This window comes from Cibotium barometz, chromosome 39, assembly GCF_041138505.1.
Source record: "Cibotium barometz isolate CiBa-2024 chromosome 39, ASM4113850v1, whole genome shotgun sequence".
Taxonomy (NCBI): domain Eukaryota; kingdom Viridiplantae; phylum Streptophyta; class Polypodiopsida; order Cyatheales; family Cibotiaceae; genus Cibotium; species Cibotium barometz.
In genome coordinates, this window is record NC_141084.1 from 24,197,248 (window position 1) to 24,216,008 (window position 18,761).

The following is an 18,761-nucleotide window of genomic DNA, read 5'->3' on the forward strand; positions in this document are numbered from 1 at the left end:
TAAAACATTAATAAGATTACATGTCTTACATATGTGTATTCAAGTAAAAAATGTAATATCTACATGGTGATGAATTCGTAGGTTAGACATGTCGAGATTTATAGTACCTTACTAAATTCCCAATAGGCTTTTACGTTTTCTTTTATTTTTAACTTATCATGCATGTCACCATAACCTCAACAAAGACCTCATGTTTCAACTAGTTCTACACTTACGTAAGTTTTCAATTTCATCTACTTTTATATCATGAGGAGAGACAATCTTTTACAGCACTGTTAATGTTTGTTTTGTGTGTCCTCCTTTATTAATGTAGAGTGTGTGTTTGGAGCGACCTTGTTTAACAACCTCTCTCTCTCTCTCTCTCTCTCTCTCTCTCTCTCTCTCTCTCTCTCTCTCTCTCTCACACACACACACACACACACACCTATTCCTCTCTCCCTATCCCTTTCTCTCTTCTATTCCTCTTTCCCTGTCTCTTTCTCTCTCCTATTCCTCTCTCACTATCTCTCTCTTCCCCTCCTATTCTCTATGTCTCCATCTGTGTGAATAAGGGCCATTTGAATATAAGTCAAATTCTCATAATGCAATCACACAATCCCCCTTTGTGCTAAGTGAGCTCTCGTCTTCTCCTTTCTCTTACTCTTGTGTATATGTAAGAGAGAGAGAGAGAGAGAGAGAGAGAGAGAGAGATGCTTGTTGCTTCTTGCATATGTGCCTTTCTATGCTTGGTGTGAAAGAGTGAGAGAGGTAAGGAGGTGCAGCAAACTTCTTCGTGACAATAAGAGGGAGACTTTGAAGTTGGAGCTAGCAACCAGTGGTGGAGCTTGGAGGTCAAAGAGATCCCGGGCCAAGAGTAAGTTGTTGTCTATTTTACTGTTTCCTTGAATGAGAGAGTTCTTAAAAGAGTAGAAATACGAAATCACATCTTTGGTGCCGGGGAGCTAATCTTTTTCTTAGATTAATTTAGCATCTACCTTACATGCTTAAAAATCTTTATTTTTAGTTTCGTTGAGGTTTTATGTGTAGATGTGAGTGCATAAGATTGCTGAAGAATGGAGAAAGGTATGGTAGATGTCTGATTTTTTATTGTTTTTTGTTGAAAGATTGGTTTGTAAGTACTTGGAAAACCTGAAGGAAGCATTCCAATCAAATTTTGTTTGATTTTTTGAGTTTGCAACAATTTTGCTTTTTCACATGAAAAACCTAAGTGTTGTGTTTTTTTTTTGCTTTTTCTTAAAACTTATAAAAACCATAAGAAATATTGTTGTTGAGTCTTGCTGAAGTAAGTAGACTCAAATTGCACCTTATGTGTAGGTGAAAACAAGATTGGACCTTAAAAAATCAGATCAGAGTTAATTACTATTCTTTCACACCTATGAGTTTTTCATGATCGTGAAAAATCATAGAAATTCACACCGACAAAAAGTCCCTAAAATCACATCGTGATTTGCAAAATTGCATTGGCTAAAATAAATTTTCACAGCCGTGACTATTTTGACTTTTTCATGTGTGACTATCTCCTAGATACTCATAATTTCTTTAGAAAATCACGTCAAACTGATGTCATCATTTGAGGTTTTCAAGGATGTCCACAAATCTAAACTGTTTACTTAAGTTCATTGCAAGTGAATTTGATATCAAAAGTTCAGAAATTAGCATGAAAAACCATAGTTTTTTATGACCGTGAGTTTTTTTAGAAAATAATGCCAAAATTATTTCATCAGTTTGGATTTCTAAGGTGACTACATGTTAAAGAAAGAGTGATAGACTCCATTGGTACTGAATTTGCACTTAAATTTTGAAAAAAAAAGTGTGAAAAACCAAAGCTATGGCTATCTTAAGTTATTCACGCGTGACAATCTCTTAGATATCCATGTCGTGATTATCTTCTGAGTTAGCTCAATTGTGAATGGTGCTTAGTCTAATCAACTAAGAAACAATGCTAGTCAATAGTGTCACCTTGAATTTAAAGAATAAGTAAAAAAAAGATCGACATGAAAAACCAAAGTTATAAACATCGTGAATAACTAAGCCTTTGGGTAATCAAAGGTTTATAAACACGAAAATTTGGTCCAAAACCTAAACTTTGTCTTGTTAAAACATATTTACGTGCACTTAAGATTTGGAAAGATTCTAGGAGATGGAATTGCTATAGAGGATAGTGCATCTAATTACCAAGAATCTTCCTACCTAGGGAGTATTGGATCTAGTCCTTTAGCTAGCACACGTTGAAGTGTGTTTGTCTAGAGACGTCTAAATTTAGCTTAGATGATAGATGAGTGAGTGCAAGAGAGAGTTTCAAGCTCCCCCACAATATCTAATGGCTTGTTAATTGCCAAAGGGATATATTTGGAATATCACGAATTAAGAGACTTACTTACTTAGTGCCAACGAGGGTTGCACAATGAGCAATATTCAAAGATTCCCAACAGAAAGAGGAGTTGTGCAAGTAGTAACTTCTAAAATTTTGTGCCAAGGGAAACATTTACCCATCCTCATGAGCAAATCTCTTACACTCTTAGGATTAAGAGGGACGTGGAGAGTATCACCATAACTAGAGATACCTTTTTTCCCATGATTGAGGAGATGGAGATAAAAATAAAGTTTAGGGAGGCCCAAAAACAATTACAAAGAAGGGTCTTAGCAAAAAAGAGAAACCTTGAAAGAATGTAAGCCTTAGAGTCAGATCTCCAAGAAAGGGATAAAAGCGAGGTGGCAGCACAAGCCCAAGCACTTGCACAAGCTTTGGTAGATGGAATGTCGTGTTGAGAAATGTGGTGCCAAAGAGCACGAGGAAGAGGTAGGGAGTGAGAATGAGTATCCAAGAAAGTGCAAAGCATAGCATGCAGCCACATAAGCAAAGGGATTTGTCCCACATTGATGTACAAGCCCAAGGGTGTACCTCCTCATATAAAAGAGGGACATTTCAAGTAATGAAATCATATCACTTGCACACACCTCAAGCCTCTTTATGAGTACAAGTCTTAATCTTTTAACCTAATTGTGCTCGAGTCTATTACACACTCATCATCGTGAGTTCACTTAGGTATCATCTACCTTAGATTAGTCATGCTAATTATGTTATCATTAGAGTAGGATTAGAATTTAATTAGGTAGATGTTTGTCATTAGGAGAGCTTGATCTGTGATTCTTACATGGTATGAGAGCCTAGGTCCAGCTCTCTTAGTTTAGGTTTAGCTTATTGGCAAGTGATTAGTATATTTGATTAGAGATTCATTAGTGATTAGGGATTAATTATATTCTCATTCATTGTCGTGTAGTCTTCTTCTTCAAGCAATTAGGAGCTCTATTATATGCAAAGTAGGCACCACTATTATGTGGTAGCAAGAAACTCAAGAAGAAAATAGTTTAGGCAACATCATTTAGCGCGCAAGAAGCAAAAGAGGTAGATAGCTCCAGTGTAAGCAAGCAGTTTGCAAGTGTGTTTGCCTTAGCTGCCTAGCACATAGAATGCCTCAAAAGACCATTTTTTACCTTAAGGGTGCGTTCATGCGCGAGGCAAAAAAGAGCCAAAACTCCTATTTCGGGCCCGCACGTGCACCGTTAAAGCTTTTCTAAGCTTCCATGTACACCATGGATGCCTTTCGGTCATAGTTGCATGCCCCCATTCCATTCGGCGACACCCGGCCCCAATTGAACATTCACGTGTGGTCGCCACGCCACACATGTTTGGCCGTGAGGGAAAAACGATTTTTGAAAAGCCCTCATCTAGTGGGGCCCCTCCATACATGCACCCCAACGTGGATAGACACCCCGAAAACACTCAGGTACCTTCTTCTCTATCCACCATGGATCTATTCCCAGCCCCCACTCGTTGTACCACCTCCCCTTGTGCCACAACTTGACATTCTGAGCTTTGCACAAGCTTTAGGAAGGGGAGTGTCACAACACTTGCACCCGCAAATATCACATACAAAACCTATGTGGGTAAAAATTTTTAAACTTTTGTCGAAATTCCAAGAAGTTAGAGACCTCGTATTCCACATCGATGTCTTTAACCAAATATGTGAGGCATTTGAAAATTTTGAGGATGTAACCAAACTCCGTCTCCTTGGACTCAGCCTTGAAGGCAAGGTTGTGCAATGGTTCCAATCCTTGGACCCTCGACACAAACACACTTCCAACGCAGTGAGAGAGGCCTTAATACTTGGCTCTGCATCCTATGGGCCCTAATGAAGCCCCATCATCCAACTGTTCTAATTGGAACAAAAACCCACGAAAACATTATGCGACTACATCGCACACATTAAGTACCTTGATTTGTGTTGCGAAGAGAGGGAAAAATTGAGTGACAAGCACTTAATGGACTGTTTCCTCTACATCGCACACATTAAGTACCTTGATTTGTGTTGCGAAGAGAGGGAAAAATAAGCACTTAATGGACCGTTTCCTCTTAGGCTTGCACAATCTAGGGTTACATGACCACATGTTGGTCAAGGACCCCTCCACCTTTGATTAGGCCTGCAACAAATGGGGTAGCATTACCTTCCTCTCCTCTTAGGCCCCAAGCCTTGCTGGTGGCCCCACCCCAAACTAACTACTGAGACAAAGCGCCACCACGACCTTCTCTAGTACCAATCTTTCCATTCCAACCCTTGCCTCTCGAGGCAAACCCTATTGCTCATGGAAAGATCCCAACCAGGTCCATTTCTAAACCTGTGGAGCGCATGCACTCTACCATCCCCGAGGCACCCCTAACACCTTATCTCCCTTTGCCAGTGCCTCACGTGCACCCTGAACAACTTGTGCACACTATAGGTACACCCACATGGAAACCACCTTTTCTATGTTTCCTCTGCTAAGAACCCCATAGAATGGCTGAATGCCCTCAAAAGAAACGCTTGCTAGCGACACCACAATGTCGCGGTTGTGGAGTCAACAACCATTACTTCAAGGATTTCCCTTTGCAAAATCAGTTTCTCACTCCACAGTCGAAGGCATGCCATCCCTCAGCATGTTGAGCATTCAACATGGGAAGATTTTGACTATCCCATTGAATGTCGTCACACACTTGCAGGCCAAGCTAAAGAAGGCCACATCCCAAAAGAAACAATGCTCTAAGCACATTGGCCATGAAGAAGATCGGGTTAGCTTCCGCTTTGGCTCAACAAAGACCAGATCCTTCTCCTTCAGGAGTGATGATCATGTGGAGCTGCCACTCCCCCATGCAGCCCACCAAAAACTCACCAAACGGGAAAAATGGCTAGCCACATATCTGAAGAAGATCGGGTTAGCTTCCGCTTTGGCTTAACAAAGACCAGATCCTTCTCCTCCAGGAGTGATGATCATGTGAAACTGCCACTCCCCCATGCAGCCCACCAAAAACTCACCAAAACGGGAAAAATGGCTAGCCACATATCCCAATGCCATCCTTGAGAAACGTTGTCTTCGGGAGGCCCAAGCACTAGTAGAGCAATACTATGCTCAACTTGAGCTGCCAATCGTTTTTGTAACCGTTGACCAGTGCGTGAGTGCGCACCATCCCCCATATAACCTGAACTTTTGCACCACGTAAGGCCAGAGCCCCCGCTTACACTCTAGGCCGAGGAAGATCCATTCGCCCAACATGATGTCGATACAAACAAAGATTTTGCCCCACATGTGCCTCCTAATCCTCCCAGTGCCTATTCCACAAATAGACAAGCCTAAATCCCACATTCACATTGAGCAACTTGATGAGAATAGTGCCACAGAGTCTGACAGAGACTCATGTGGTGCCCACACACCATGTCTTTTACCCTCCTACGACACCCAAATCTCAACCTCCACCCCTGTCCTCAATGAAGGACCAAATTGAACTTCCATATACAATTGTTGGTCGAATGGCCCCACACTTGAGGAAGCTACTCCTCATCAACGCAACCTGGCTAGCCTCTCAACCTTTCTTTCCCCCCAATACAAATGCCCATTGGCACCTTGTTAAAAGGTAGTCCAAATTTATGGAATGACCTTCAAGATTGGATGGAAAGAAGACTACAAGCTTCTGTGGAGGAGGGAGCTAACTCAGATTCCTCAAATGAATTTGAGCCCCATCATCTAGACTTACTCCATCACCACAACCCACAACCCAAAGGTGCACCAACAATTTGCGTGAATGCGCTGGGCCACTACTTTGAAGGTGATGACATCAATGTAGCCTTGCCCATTTCCTATAATGGACATGTGGTCAAAGGCATCTTGGATGGAGGTGCTGGCATAAGCATCCTCACACGAACCTACTGGGAAAACTAGGGCCAACCACGCCTTGATCATACCACATTGGTAAAGCTTGCGGACAGGAAATCTGCATGACCCATGGGCATAGTGCATGACCTCAAGGTAAAAGTCTGTGACATGACATTCCACCTCACATTTGTGGTCATGGACTTCCGTAACGCTGCATATGACATCATCTTGGATAGACTCTTCATGCGACAAACACAACTGATCCATGACTAGGACACGCATCATGTCTACCTCCGCAAAGGTCTCAAACGCTCAAGGTCAATTTATATACATGGCACTCATATCCCATGGCCAACGCTCCCTTTGCTGAAGACTCTATGATCACTGCCAGGAGCAACGAGCTCTTTGTTTGTGATGCTTGTCATCAAGCTCTTGATGACACACGGGTGCCATGCATGGTCACTTCTATCAATAGTAACAAAGTGGACCATGACTAGTTGAAATCCTTGCTACACTTGACACCCTCCCAGATTGCAAACTCGGCACGCAATTCATGCTCCCAAATGGCCAGATCCTTCATGAACCCTATACGACCATTGCCTCACTTAACACCATGAGTGTAAGTGTAGCTCCACAACATGAAACAACCACCCTTGGGGTCTGGATAGATTTCCCCTTTGACAGAAATATGCAACAAAAACATGCCTTGCTATCTCCCATAACTAGCCATAATATTTTGCCATGGGAAACATGGGTTTGGTTGTGCAAACCATGTCTTAAAACTACCCATTCCAAAGTTCAATTGCCTAAACCGTATACAAAGCCTTGGGTCCTTTACACAAACTATACATACTGTATCTAATCCATTGGCTTGTAAGTTTTATGTGGTTCCAACAGGTGAGATAAAAGAAGTAGTCATCCTTGGAGGAAGTTGGGTCCAGAACGCTACAAGTACAATTAACCTAGCTAACAACACAACTACCCTCAAGCTTCCCCAAGGTAAGGTAACAATGATCCTTTGGGACGGGGAGTGCCTTGAATCTATTTCTCTGCCCCCACCAACTACTTCCACAAAGGGTATTCTCTCACCCCCCACAATAATTGGTAAGTCTTCCACTGCCCCTGAACTACCACCCCAGAACTCAACCCACCAAGAATATGGATTGGACTCTCGACCGCAAATGGTTTACAATGGTGGCAAGCCCACATATATCCTATGGTCCACACCAATCTCATATTCTTGGAGGCATAGAAAACTCTTGGAAAACCCACACTAACAAAAGAAAACACTTACATTCAAATCTCACATGAAATGCGTATAATGAGTTGGGTATTTCATTCCTAAAATTTCTATAGGAAATAACTAGTTGGAGTGCAGATTTCATGTTATAGATGCAGGAGCACTGTAAGGCTGGATAATAATTGGAAAAGAGTGGGTTGATGCCACTCATTGTCAAATCAATTGGCGCGAAGAAATGGCCACCATGGAAATCAATGGCAAAAAGGCCGCTATCCTCTTGTGTGTCCCCAAGAGGAAAACATACATATACACTCACCCCCCGACTGCCCTTGCCCCTTAAGTCCCATCCTCATCGTCGGCAGTCTCTCCTATTCTCACACCCCATGCCTCACCAAAGCCTGTCGATCGGGCATTGTCGACACCCTCCAATAGTGATAATCAAGCTTTGTCGCCACCGTCGACAATCCCCCTAAACTCTACATCCTCGACCACCCGCACAGTAAGCACCCCGACCCCTTACCTTGACAATCAATGGTGGGTGCCCAAGAATCTTCTTGCCACTTAGGGATTCTACGATGGCTACACATAACTATGGATCCCCAAATGACCATCTCCACCACCCAAGTGCAAGAAGCCAACTAAGCCAACAAAAACCAACCCTAAGCCAAAGCTTCAACATTGGCTCATCCCAAACTGCCTGCTACAAGCACAAGGCTGCAACACTCACCTCTGGCTACCCAAGCATGCCACTTGTGCTCATCCCCCATAGCAACTCCCCAGGAAGCCATGACAAAAGGTCCCACAGCCATGGGTTAGGCAACCCCAACACAGCAAAGCCAACAATGTTGGGTGCCTACCAACGTGCTCAAAGTTCAAGGCTTCCATGAAGCCAACACACACCTATGGCTCCCAAAGCCGCAATTAAAAGAATATCATCTGCATCAACAAACAAATCATAGCTCAAAGCCTCGTCAACAAAAACCTCTGAAGCCTTGACAACCACGGACTTTCATCACTCAGCAAAACGAAGGGTGCCCATGCGCCTCTTAGATACCCAATGCTTCCACAATGGGAACTTCATTATTTAGCTCCCATGGCTTAACCCCCAATAGTTCGCCCAAACCACACCAACCAAGCCCATACTTGTCCAATCGACAAAGATGGTTTGGCGACCAACGGGTAGGCAAGTCCCCTCCTCCTCAATAGAATCCTACGGACTTTCCCACACCTAACCCATGGGCACTCCAAAGCTCAATTTGCCCAGCCCTTTTCCCCAATAGAGCCTTATTCATGAAGCTCCATCCCACCCCTTGACTTTGTTACCAAACCAAGGGGCAGTGCTACAAATGGTGGAGCTTATCTAACCATTCAAAGATAAACTCAAAGGTAAGCTCACAAATTTAGCCACATGGGCCACTTAGTACAAAACCCTCCTTAGGGGTGCTAATCAATAAATACATTTATATTAATATATTTATATTAAAAAATACATTTATATTAAAAAATACTTTTTTTAATATAAATACATTTATATTAAAAAAAGAAGTCTCTAAGAGGTTAGGATCTAGGTGATTAGGACCACATGCACACCTTTTGCTCTTGCTTATGCATAACACCTTCTCATTGGACTCTCTCCTATGCGCACACACTGCACAAAGCTTCATCATCAATAGCCATCTAGGTACATCTCTGGATGGGGGGACCATGGTGGGCGCAAGCTTGGTCAATGGTACGACCCATCACTTGGATTGTCTAAATCACCCTCACTTCACTTGAATAACTGTGCTTAATGCTTAATCCATCCTACCCATTACTTCTTCTTTGGCTTAACACCTATGAATCCTCGTCATCAACTACCACTCCTATCAACACAGGATCATAGAGCTCCAATGATAGAAGAAGACAACCCACAAAGAAACAAGAGAGAACACCGCAAACCGATACTTCCATGGGAGCCAAGATACCCATCATGGTGTCTTGACAAAGATGCTAGAGCTTCTAAACATCATTGTCAACATCTAGCATCTTGGAGCGCAAGCAATCACCATAAGAGTTGCCTCCTTGTCCCTCTGGAATTCCCCCTTCGCCACTTGCTTATTACTAACACCATTATTTTACCAACTCTTCCTTCCTTATACCATATATCACTTGGATACTGGTCATTAAAGTATTCCGTGCTAGTCTTCTCATTCAAGTATTCTGACTCCTCTAATCAGGATGTCTTGCCGCAAAGGTGAAAAAAAAACACCAAGAACAAAATAATAAAGAGTACTACTAGGCGGCCCATAAAAGAAAGCAAACTCATAAGAGCCCATCAGATTAACTGGATACGTAATCGCAAGTACTCCACTAACTTCTTTCCAGCTTACTAATTCCCCCACCCCCTCTCATTTCCAGAGTGACAAGAGAAATAACCAAGTGCGACACTTCCCCGCGTGCCTCGCCAACCTCTTACCAATCATGAGGACGCGATCGACTTTAGGAAGGGGAGTATGTTAACCACATATTGGTTAACACATTCTTACGACAACTATGTCCGCACTCTTATGTAATGGGCGTTGATACTATATATTGTAAATCCCATAATTTGATGAGGAAAATGCCCTAAAGATGCTCCCAAGTATTGAGCTTTGAAAGACAGACAAGAGGATCTTGGTCAGTTGGCCAATCCATAGAGAAAAGCCTTGTAACTATGTTTTGGGCGCCCCGAGTCACTTACTCTCAGGCGGCCAAGTGGGAAAATGCTTGGAACTATAAAAGTCAATTTTCTCTTATTTGTAACTTATTCTCCCATTTGTGCAATAGAAGTGGAGTATGGGTTAACACATTCCTACAACTATGTTCGCACACTTATGTAATGGGCCCCGGTACTATATACTGTAAATCTTGTCATTTGATAAGGGAAATGCCTTAAAGATGCTCCCAAATATTGAGCTTTGAAGGACACACAAGAGGATCTTAGTCAGTTGCCCAATCCATAGAGAAAAGCCTTATAACTATGTTTTGGGCACTCCGGGTCACTTACTCTCAGGCGGTGGCCTAGTAGGAAAAGGCTTGGAACTATAAAAGCCAATTTCTCTTGTTTGTAACCCATTCTCCCATTTGTGCGATAGAAGTGGAGTGTTCTCTCTGTCCCTCTCTCTTTCCACTCTAATCTAGCATATATGGTGTGCTTAGGGTTAAGGTTTAGGAGTGATTAGTACTAATCACTTATTTTCTCATGCTTCCCTCTTGCTTTCTCTCTCCCTCTTGCTTGAGTGATTAGGGCTACCAACGCGATCATCTTCCACAGAGATCCCACACGATCTTCGCGAGAGAGGTTGCATCACTTGTTGGATTAGAGCAACCGCCTTGGGGTGATAATGAGTGCAGGAGGACGGTGGTACGAGCGGCTATGGTGAAGCTCTTGAGCCTAGCTCAAGCTTGGTGGATAGGAAACTTCCCACAACATGTTAAGGCAGGGTTTCCTTAACACCATCATTGCCCTTACGAACATATTTGATTAAAGAAGTTAGGCCTGGAAATTTAGGTGGTTGTTGGGTCAAGAGATCAGGTGGATAAATTGATCGTTCCACCCATATATCAACATGCTTTCTCCCTAATTCCCTGGCATGTTGCATTACATAAGGGTTGACCTTAGAAGCCTCTGTTCTCTTATAGAGAGAAGCATACTCATCATCCAAGTCCACATGTATAAATCGCTTCTTAGAATTATCTCTGATGTTCTATAGACCACAAAACAATAATGAAATTGCAATTAACCCCTTTCTTTGCAAAATATACAGTTCAGTAAAACATTATCATTAATTTCAGACACGTGTTTCAAATAACATAAAAATCAATGCCCTATGTCTATACCTCCATTGAGAACTATAGCAACACTTCTTGATGCAATAACACTTCCTGGTAGCAAAATAATCAAGTATAGAAAATCAATAAGGCAAATATGACTTTTTGTTTCCACTTGAAAAGGCACCAGAAAGCCAAATCTCTCTTCATTGTTGTCTATGCATAAATAGTACATGAGGAAAGAGGAGATTCAGGTGAAAGCTTAGAGGCTTCCTTGAGAGATTGAAGATTTGAATGGAGGGAAATTAAAATGGAGAAGAGTGGCTATTGAATGAGGAAAACTCGCCTAATGACAACCACCATAACTTCATGAAAATGCACTAGAATAGAACTTAAGCATGTTTAATTGTGCTGAAAAAAAAACTTTTCAAAATACTAAGTTTGCTTCAAGATATATTCAAGTTCTTTTTAAAAATGCCACTATTTCTAAGAAACATCTTCTAATTCCATGTTGTACTTATGTCAGAAATATAGTTGCATAGTTACGTATGTCAAAAATATCCTCGTACTTGTTTTCTTACTTTATAGAGTACTAGCTTTTCACATTTATGAATTTTCACTCGCAGTGGTTGAAGTTACGTAGAATTTAAGCACGTTAGAATAAAATAAGCATTGAATCTCTCTAGAAAATATGAAAAAAGGTAAATTTAGATTCAAAAAGAAGAGAGAGAAACCCAATATAATAATATTATTTTTGTACTCTTTCGAGATTCTAGGAGGAGAGAGAAAGTCCTTAAAGGGTCCATTTGGAACCCAAATTTCCCCTAATGTATGGCTTAAGGGATTGTTAAAAGGAGAGAGTAATCCATTACTTAGCCATACATAAGCTGAGAAGACTTTGAGGAAGAGGAAAAAGACTTATTTAAGTCTTGGTATTATTTAGCCATACACAAGCTAAGCAGGCTTTGAGGAAGAGGAAAATACTTATTTAGTCTTGGTTAATAAGCTTATAGCTTCAGAACCTGTAATGAACCTTCACATCAATGTTTTCTTTCATAATTTTCTGATTGTTTCTTGAATGACCTTCCTCCTAGACTACTTAGTTCTAGACCCAAGGATCATAAAATTGATCTTATTCCTTGTAGTATGCGCCCTTGTAGAGCTCCTTGTAGAGTAAATAAAATTGAGCAAAGAGAGATTCAAGCTCAAATAATAGAGGATCTTTTAGCTAGAAAACTCATTAGACCCAATAGTTCACCATATGGGGTGCTTGTACTTTTAGTCAAAAAGAACAACACCTATTGTACGTATGTAAACTACCAAGATCTTAACAAAATCACTGTGAAAAATATATATCCAATCCCTAGAGTTGATGACTTGTTAGATAGGGTAAGAGGTGCTAAGGTTTTCAGTAAGATTGACCTCAAATCTAGCTACCACCAAGTGAGAATGGTGGAAGAGGATCATACAAAAGTGCTTTCCATACATAGACAGGACATTATGAGGTTTTAGTGTGCCCTTTGGACTCACTAATGCTCCAGCAACATTCAGTCATATGATGAACCATATCTTCCTCAAACATCAAAACTTTGTGGTTGTTTTCTTTGATGACATTTTAGTTTTTAACAAAGACATAGACGAACATAAGAAACACCTCGAGATAGTATTCAATCTTTTATTCTATCTCAATCATGAGAAGAGTAGGTTTTTTCCAATTAGAGATTGGAAAAATTAGAGTAGGTTTTTTCCAATTAGAGATTGGCCGAGGTGCCCAATTAGAGATTGGGCACCTCGGCCACATAGTTTCATCTAAAGGAATCTACGTTGACCAAAGAAGATAGAAAGCATAGTCACGTCGCCTAGACCTAAAGACATTCATGAATTATGGTCATTTCTAGGATTATGTAGCTACTATAGGAGATCTACTATAGGAGATCTGTAAGAAATACCTCACATAACTCCTAAAGAAAGCTAAAAACTTTTAGTAGACTGAAAAACAAGAAAAATCTTTTCAAGCTTTAAAAAAAGCTCTCACACATGCATCAATTTTACAACTACTAGATTTTACTCGACCACTCTTTGTAGTTGTTATAAGTTGATGCTAGTGGATAAGGAATAGGAGCAATACTTACTTAAGATGGTCATTAGATAGCTTATAGAAGTAGAGAACTCAAACTTGCTAAGAGTAAGTATAGCACTTATGAAAAAGAATCAATGACTATTGTACATGCTCTTAAGATATGGAAATACTATCTTATGGGATCAGATTTTATCATTAAAAGCAAAGGGATAAGTATTTGCTTTTAATTTTATTAACAAATAGAGATTCAAAGTTTTGTAGTGATTTTTGCATTACAGTTTTTAGTAACCTAGGCACTAAGTTGGATTTCACAATTGCATTTCCTCCTAAGTCTAATGGTCAAATAAAAGTCATAAATGGCACCATTCTAGACTTACTTAGAGCCTATGTTTTTTCTCATCCAAAGAAAAGGGAGAAGTACATTTATATTTGGAAGTTTGCATATACTAATAATATTCACTTTGCCACAAAAAAGGCACCTTTTGAAATCATTTATGGTAAAACTGTTCCCCCTCCTATCACTCATCTATCCCATACTACAGAGGATGTAGATGAATTCACTATTGACTTTCAAAGAATCCATGAACAAGTTAGGTAAGCTATACAAAAGGCATAAGAAAAATACACAAAACAAGCAAACATAAGGTGTAAAAGTATGAATTTTCATGTTGGTGATTTTGTTTTGTTGAGAATTGAGAAAAGGAGACCAAAAAGTGTTGAAAGGAACCCTGTTGTGAAATTACCTCCTAGATTTTATGGACCATTCAAAGTCATCGAAAAGGTTAATGATCTTACATACAGGCTAGAGCTACCTTCTCATTGGAGAATACATAATTCTTTTCATATTAGTTTGTTAAGGCCATTTAGAGGAGCAATCCCTCCTCACCTTGTTTATGAAGAGCCACCTTAACAAATTGATAATAAAGAACATCTAATACTTGATGCGATTGTGGATCACCAATGCACCACTACATGCACTAGCAACACTTACACCAAGTACTTTTTGACCTTTAAGAACCATCCAAGAGAAGATTCTAGATGGATGCTTGAGCGATTCTTGCATAGTTACCCAAATCTAATTCGCTCATATAACTAAAATAAGCAACTAAGGGCAGTTGCCAATTTGAGCAAAAGGGATGTTAGCTACATAGCTATATGGTCGATCAGGGACACTTGTGACACCATTGTATTACCTACGATATGTGGGTGATTTTCACTTATTCGTATATGCATGATTTGTACTGACTTGTACTATTAGGCCTAACTATTTACATTTTACCGTAGGATTGTTTGCGTGTGTCACAACTAACATTATTGTTTATTGTGAGTAGGTGTATGAGCAGAGTATTGGCATGGTTGTGTATCTCCCATTGATGCTAGCACACAATTGAAGTGTGTCTTACGTTGATGATGATCTATGCACGGTTGAGTTACTCCCAACATTTATGATATATGCACGTGTCACATGGCTCTATTTATTAAGCACTGGTTGCATTTGTGTATTTAAATGTGAATGCTTTTCCAATTGTGAACCAAACTTACATGTCTCATGTAAGGCCTTTCGAAGATCATGTTGTACAACCCTCTTCTTTGAAAATCCATCATTCATAAATATGTGGTGAAAGCTGAATCTTTGCATCTTGGAGGATGCTTAATGGTTTAGTTGTGTTCCTATCTGTAAGCTTAACTCGAGGCTTGGCCTATAGTGGTGGACTTCCCTAGGCCTCCTAACAATCCTCGGTGATTATGTTGACACCATCACAATCCTTGGTTATTATGTTGACATCAACACCACCATCCAGGACTGCACAGAGTCCATTGTTCTATTATAAGCAATAGTTAACACAATATTCATTTTGTCGCCTTCAAAGTAGTATCCCAACTTATTCATGAGCACTTTTTGGCTATCGTTTGGTCTTCAATGTGGCACGACATCTCATCCTCCTCCTCTTTAAGTTCAGGCATCATCCAGTCGGATAAGTCTCTCCGAAGCTAAGAATTCCCTTATAAAAGATAAATTTATCAAGACTCGGGCTTCCAAGGACAAGAAGCCTATGAGGCCTACTATGTCCTGCAAGCAATGATCAGCATATCCATTTCAAGAGTGCAATATCATAAGGTGTTTCATCCACTTTATTTATCCTTAAATCAAAATTGAGGAGTTTGGTGCAATGTTTGTAAATGATCGCATTATCAAAAAACCATGATTGGATTATAAGAAAATCATGTAAAAGTGTGACTTAAAGCTCTAAATAGTTTATGGACGATCTATAAAAACCTCACGCAATGCTTTGTTGAATGTTCTGCTTAAATTTCAATCATACTTGGTTAGTGTTATGACAAATCGCAGATGAACCACATCTTCATGCATTTCAAAATTGCGATGTAATGGGATGATAGGACACTACAGGAGAATGAAAAAAAGGGGGGGGGGACATTCTTTAAAAGCTTATTTTGACAACTTGGCCATCACACATATGTAGACACTTGAACCATAGATGTCCTTTGAAACATCACATCTACTTTGAATTTCCAGTGCAATTTATAATAAGGTTACTTAAAAAAGCATTGCAATGACAAACCTTCTTAAAATGCACGGAATTTGCAATGCTTAGTGTTTTTATGATGAGGTGGGAATGCTACAAGCATGTATGAGAAAGCCAAGACCTTTTATCTACTACTCCAAGCACATAAATTATGAGGAATGGGAGGTGTTCCAAGTCAATGACTAGGAGATTTAAACCACCAACCCTTTTTTTATTAATTAAAGAAGTTTCAGCATTTTCCTTGAGGAAATGTTTTTGATATTTTGAGAGTATAATGTATGTATTGACTTAGAGAGCTTTTTGCCCTCTAGAATAGTTAATGGAAGAATACCAATCATTGAGGGGAATGTAATCTAAATAAAATAAATTAGTTTGACGCTAACAATTTTCTTCTTTAAAAAAAGAATTGACAAATTAGATGTTATGTTTTGTACTTAGGACAAACAGCGAGAAGTCCAAGGGTGCTTTAAAAATAAATAAAAAAACAAACGCCAGTGAGCACGATGCATCCAAATATAAATTAAACGCCAGTGAGCACGATGCATGCAAATATAAATTAAACAGCCATGTTGTTGCATTTGTTGCTGTTTAGATTCATTTATTGTTAAAGCAAATAATTTTTTTAAAAAAAGGAATTGAGGATAGAGAGGAAGCAGGATATAAAATAGGAGAAGGCAGGAGGGCAGGGTAAGCTTTTCTTTTCTTTTCGAGAGAGAGAGAGAGAGAGAGAGAGACACACACACACACAGATGGCAATGCACACGACGCTTCTTCAGCTGGGCGGCGCCATCGCCATAGCCATAGCCCTTCCCCTTGCAACCGCCTTATTGCTCCCATTAGCCCACGCTGCCACCCCGCCTTGCAACCTCACAGTCTTCAACTACCTCTCTATCCAAGGCCCCAATAGCACCTCCGCCTACAACACCGCCCAATGTGGCCAGCCTCTTCTGCCCCAACCTTACTCCTTCGGCCAAACCTTCTGCTTCGACATGCCCTTGTTGGCCCAGCAAGACCTTGCCTCCCAGCCCCTTGGCAAAGTCCAAGGAACCTTTGTCTTCGTCTCTCTAACCGGAGGTACCTTGTTTGTGAGTGAGAGCTTCACCATCAATAACTCTGTCAACCAAGGCACCTTCACCGCTGTTGGCTTGGAGCACCTCGGCCAACTCAGCTCCAAGCCCATCACTGGTGGCACAGATGACTTCGCCTTTGTCTCTGGTGTTGCCTTCACCACCCCCCTTGGCAATGGCACTGATAGCTATGGTAACTACTACTCCTGGTTCAAGTACCACTTCACTTTCCAATAACGTGTGTGTGTGCGCGCGTGTATTGTACACCAATTCAGTCTCCAATAACGTGTATATATATGTGTACACTTTGGTCTGGTGAGTGTGCCCAGGCGAACCCTTGTTTGTTGCTAGGTTACTCTTATTAAGACACCCTCTCAACTTGAATGCAAGATGAGATGAATTGTACAAGTCCTTCTTGTAGTATTTCTTCTAATGTAAGATGAGTGAATAAACAAGTATTTCTTCTATGAGATGAATAAAACAAGTATACAAGTATTTCTTCTAATGTATGGTGTTCAAGCTTTTAAAAAGGCCCTCACCCTTGGGACATTTCATTTCTTCTAATGTACGATGTTGAAGCTTTAAAAGCACTCACCCTTGGGACTTTGCCTTGGTCTCTGGCGTTGCCTACACCACCCCCCTTAGCAATGGCACTGATAGCTATGGTAACTACTACTCCTGGTTCAAGTACCACTTCACTTTCCAATAACGTGTGTTTGTGTGCGTGTATTGTACACCAATTCAATCTCCAATAACGTGTATATATATGTACACTTTGGTCTGGTGAGTGTGCCCTGTTTCTTGCTAGGTTACTCTTCTTAAGACACCCTCTCGACTTGAATGCAAGACGAGATGAATTTATAAACAAACAACATGAGATATGAATAAACAAGTTTTTTTTTTGGATTTTTGTGATCGTGTGCTTTTCATATGGCCGTCAAAAGCAAATTGAAACATGGCCTAGCCATAAGGTGTTGAAGTCCTAAACAAGTGTTTCTTCTAATGTATGCAATGATGAGATGAATAAAACAAGTATTTCTTCTAATATATGGTGTTGAAGATTTAAAAAAAGCTGTCACCCTTGTGACATTTCATTGCTTCTAATGAAGCTTTAAAAGCACTTATCCTTGTGACATTTCATTTTATTGATGCTACATACTCACAACATTAGTTTTTTTCTTCCGAATGGTAGAACCTTGTATTGGTTTTTTTTTCTTTCCATTCACAGGCACATCATGTGTACGTGCCGCAAGGCGAGTTTTCCATGTGTGCCTGCCTCAAGGCAGTTTTTCCATGTGTGCTCAATCCACGTGGGTGCCATCATGGGGAGTACCAGTTGTTGTTGGGACTTGCACCTTGGACCACATGGTCTTGAATAAGTGCACCTAACCCCTAGGCTACACATAATGTTGGTTACCCCTTGATGTCATCAATTTACCCTTGTATATATCTTTCTTTCTTTTTTTGGTAACATGAAGATTGGTACTGAAACTACATGTCTGCCCCATCACTTCCCTATAGGAAGTCGATAATTCTACCTCATTTAGGAGAACTACTGGATTATTTGTGAATCCACTCCCTCACATAAGTGCTTTGTCTCCTTTGAATAAATGACCTAAAAGCACACACTTCAAAATTCCCAATCTTCAATATTCTCTTTGATTTGATACATGCATTAACTTCCACTTCCCTTTATGTTGTGCTCAATGATTGCTTTTAAGGATATATTCCTTCAACAGTTTAGGAGGTAAATTTATTTATTAAGATCCAATCATCTACACGCCAACATGTGAACTTAGAGGTGTTTGAGAAGCTTGGTTCACCAGTACATATTGAAGCAACATTCGTTGATA

At 40.4% G+C, this 18,761-nt stretch overlaps 1 protein-coding gene across 1 annotated transcript; it reads left to right on the top strand.

Moving 5' to 3' along the window:
* Window positions 1–16,555: 16,555 nt before the first annotated feature.
* Window positions 16,556–17,395, top strand: LOC147615901 (disease resistance response protein 206-like). Its single transcript, XM_086778001.1, has one exon. It carries the CDS (start codon window positions 16,591–16,593, stop codon window positions 17,143–17,145), a length of 555 nt encoding a protein of 184 aa, XP_086634127.1. The 5' UTR covers window positions 16,556–16,590; the 3' UTR covers window positions 17,146–17,395.
* Window positions 17,396–18,761: the final 1,366 nt, after the last annotated feature.

What these genes read in the sequence shown, in the direction of transcription:
- LOC147615901 (XM_086778001.1), top strand. Translation starts at nt 16,591, where the DNA reads ATGGCAATGCACACGACGCTTCTTCAGCTGGGCGGCGCCATCGCCATA.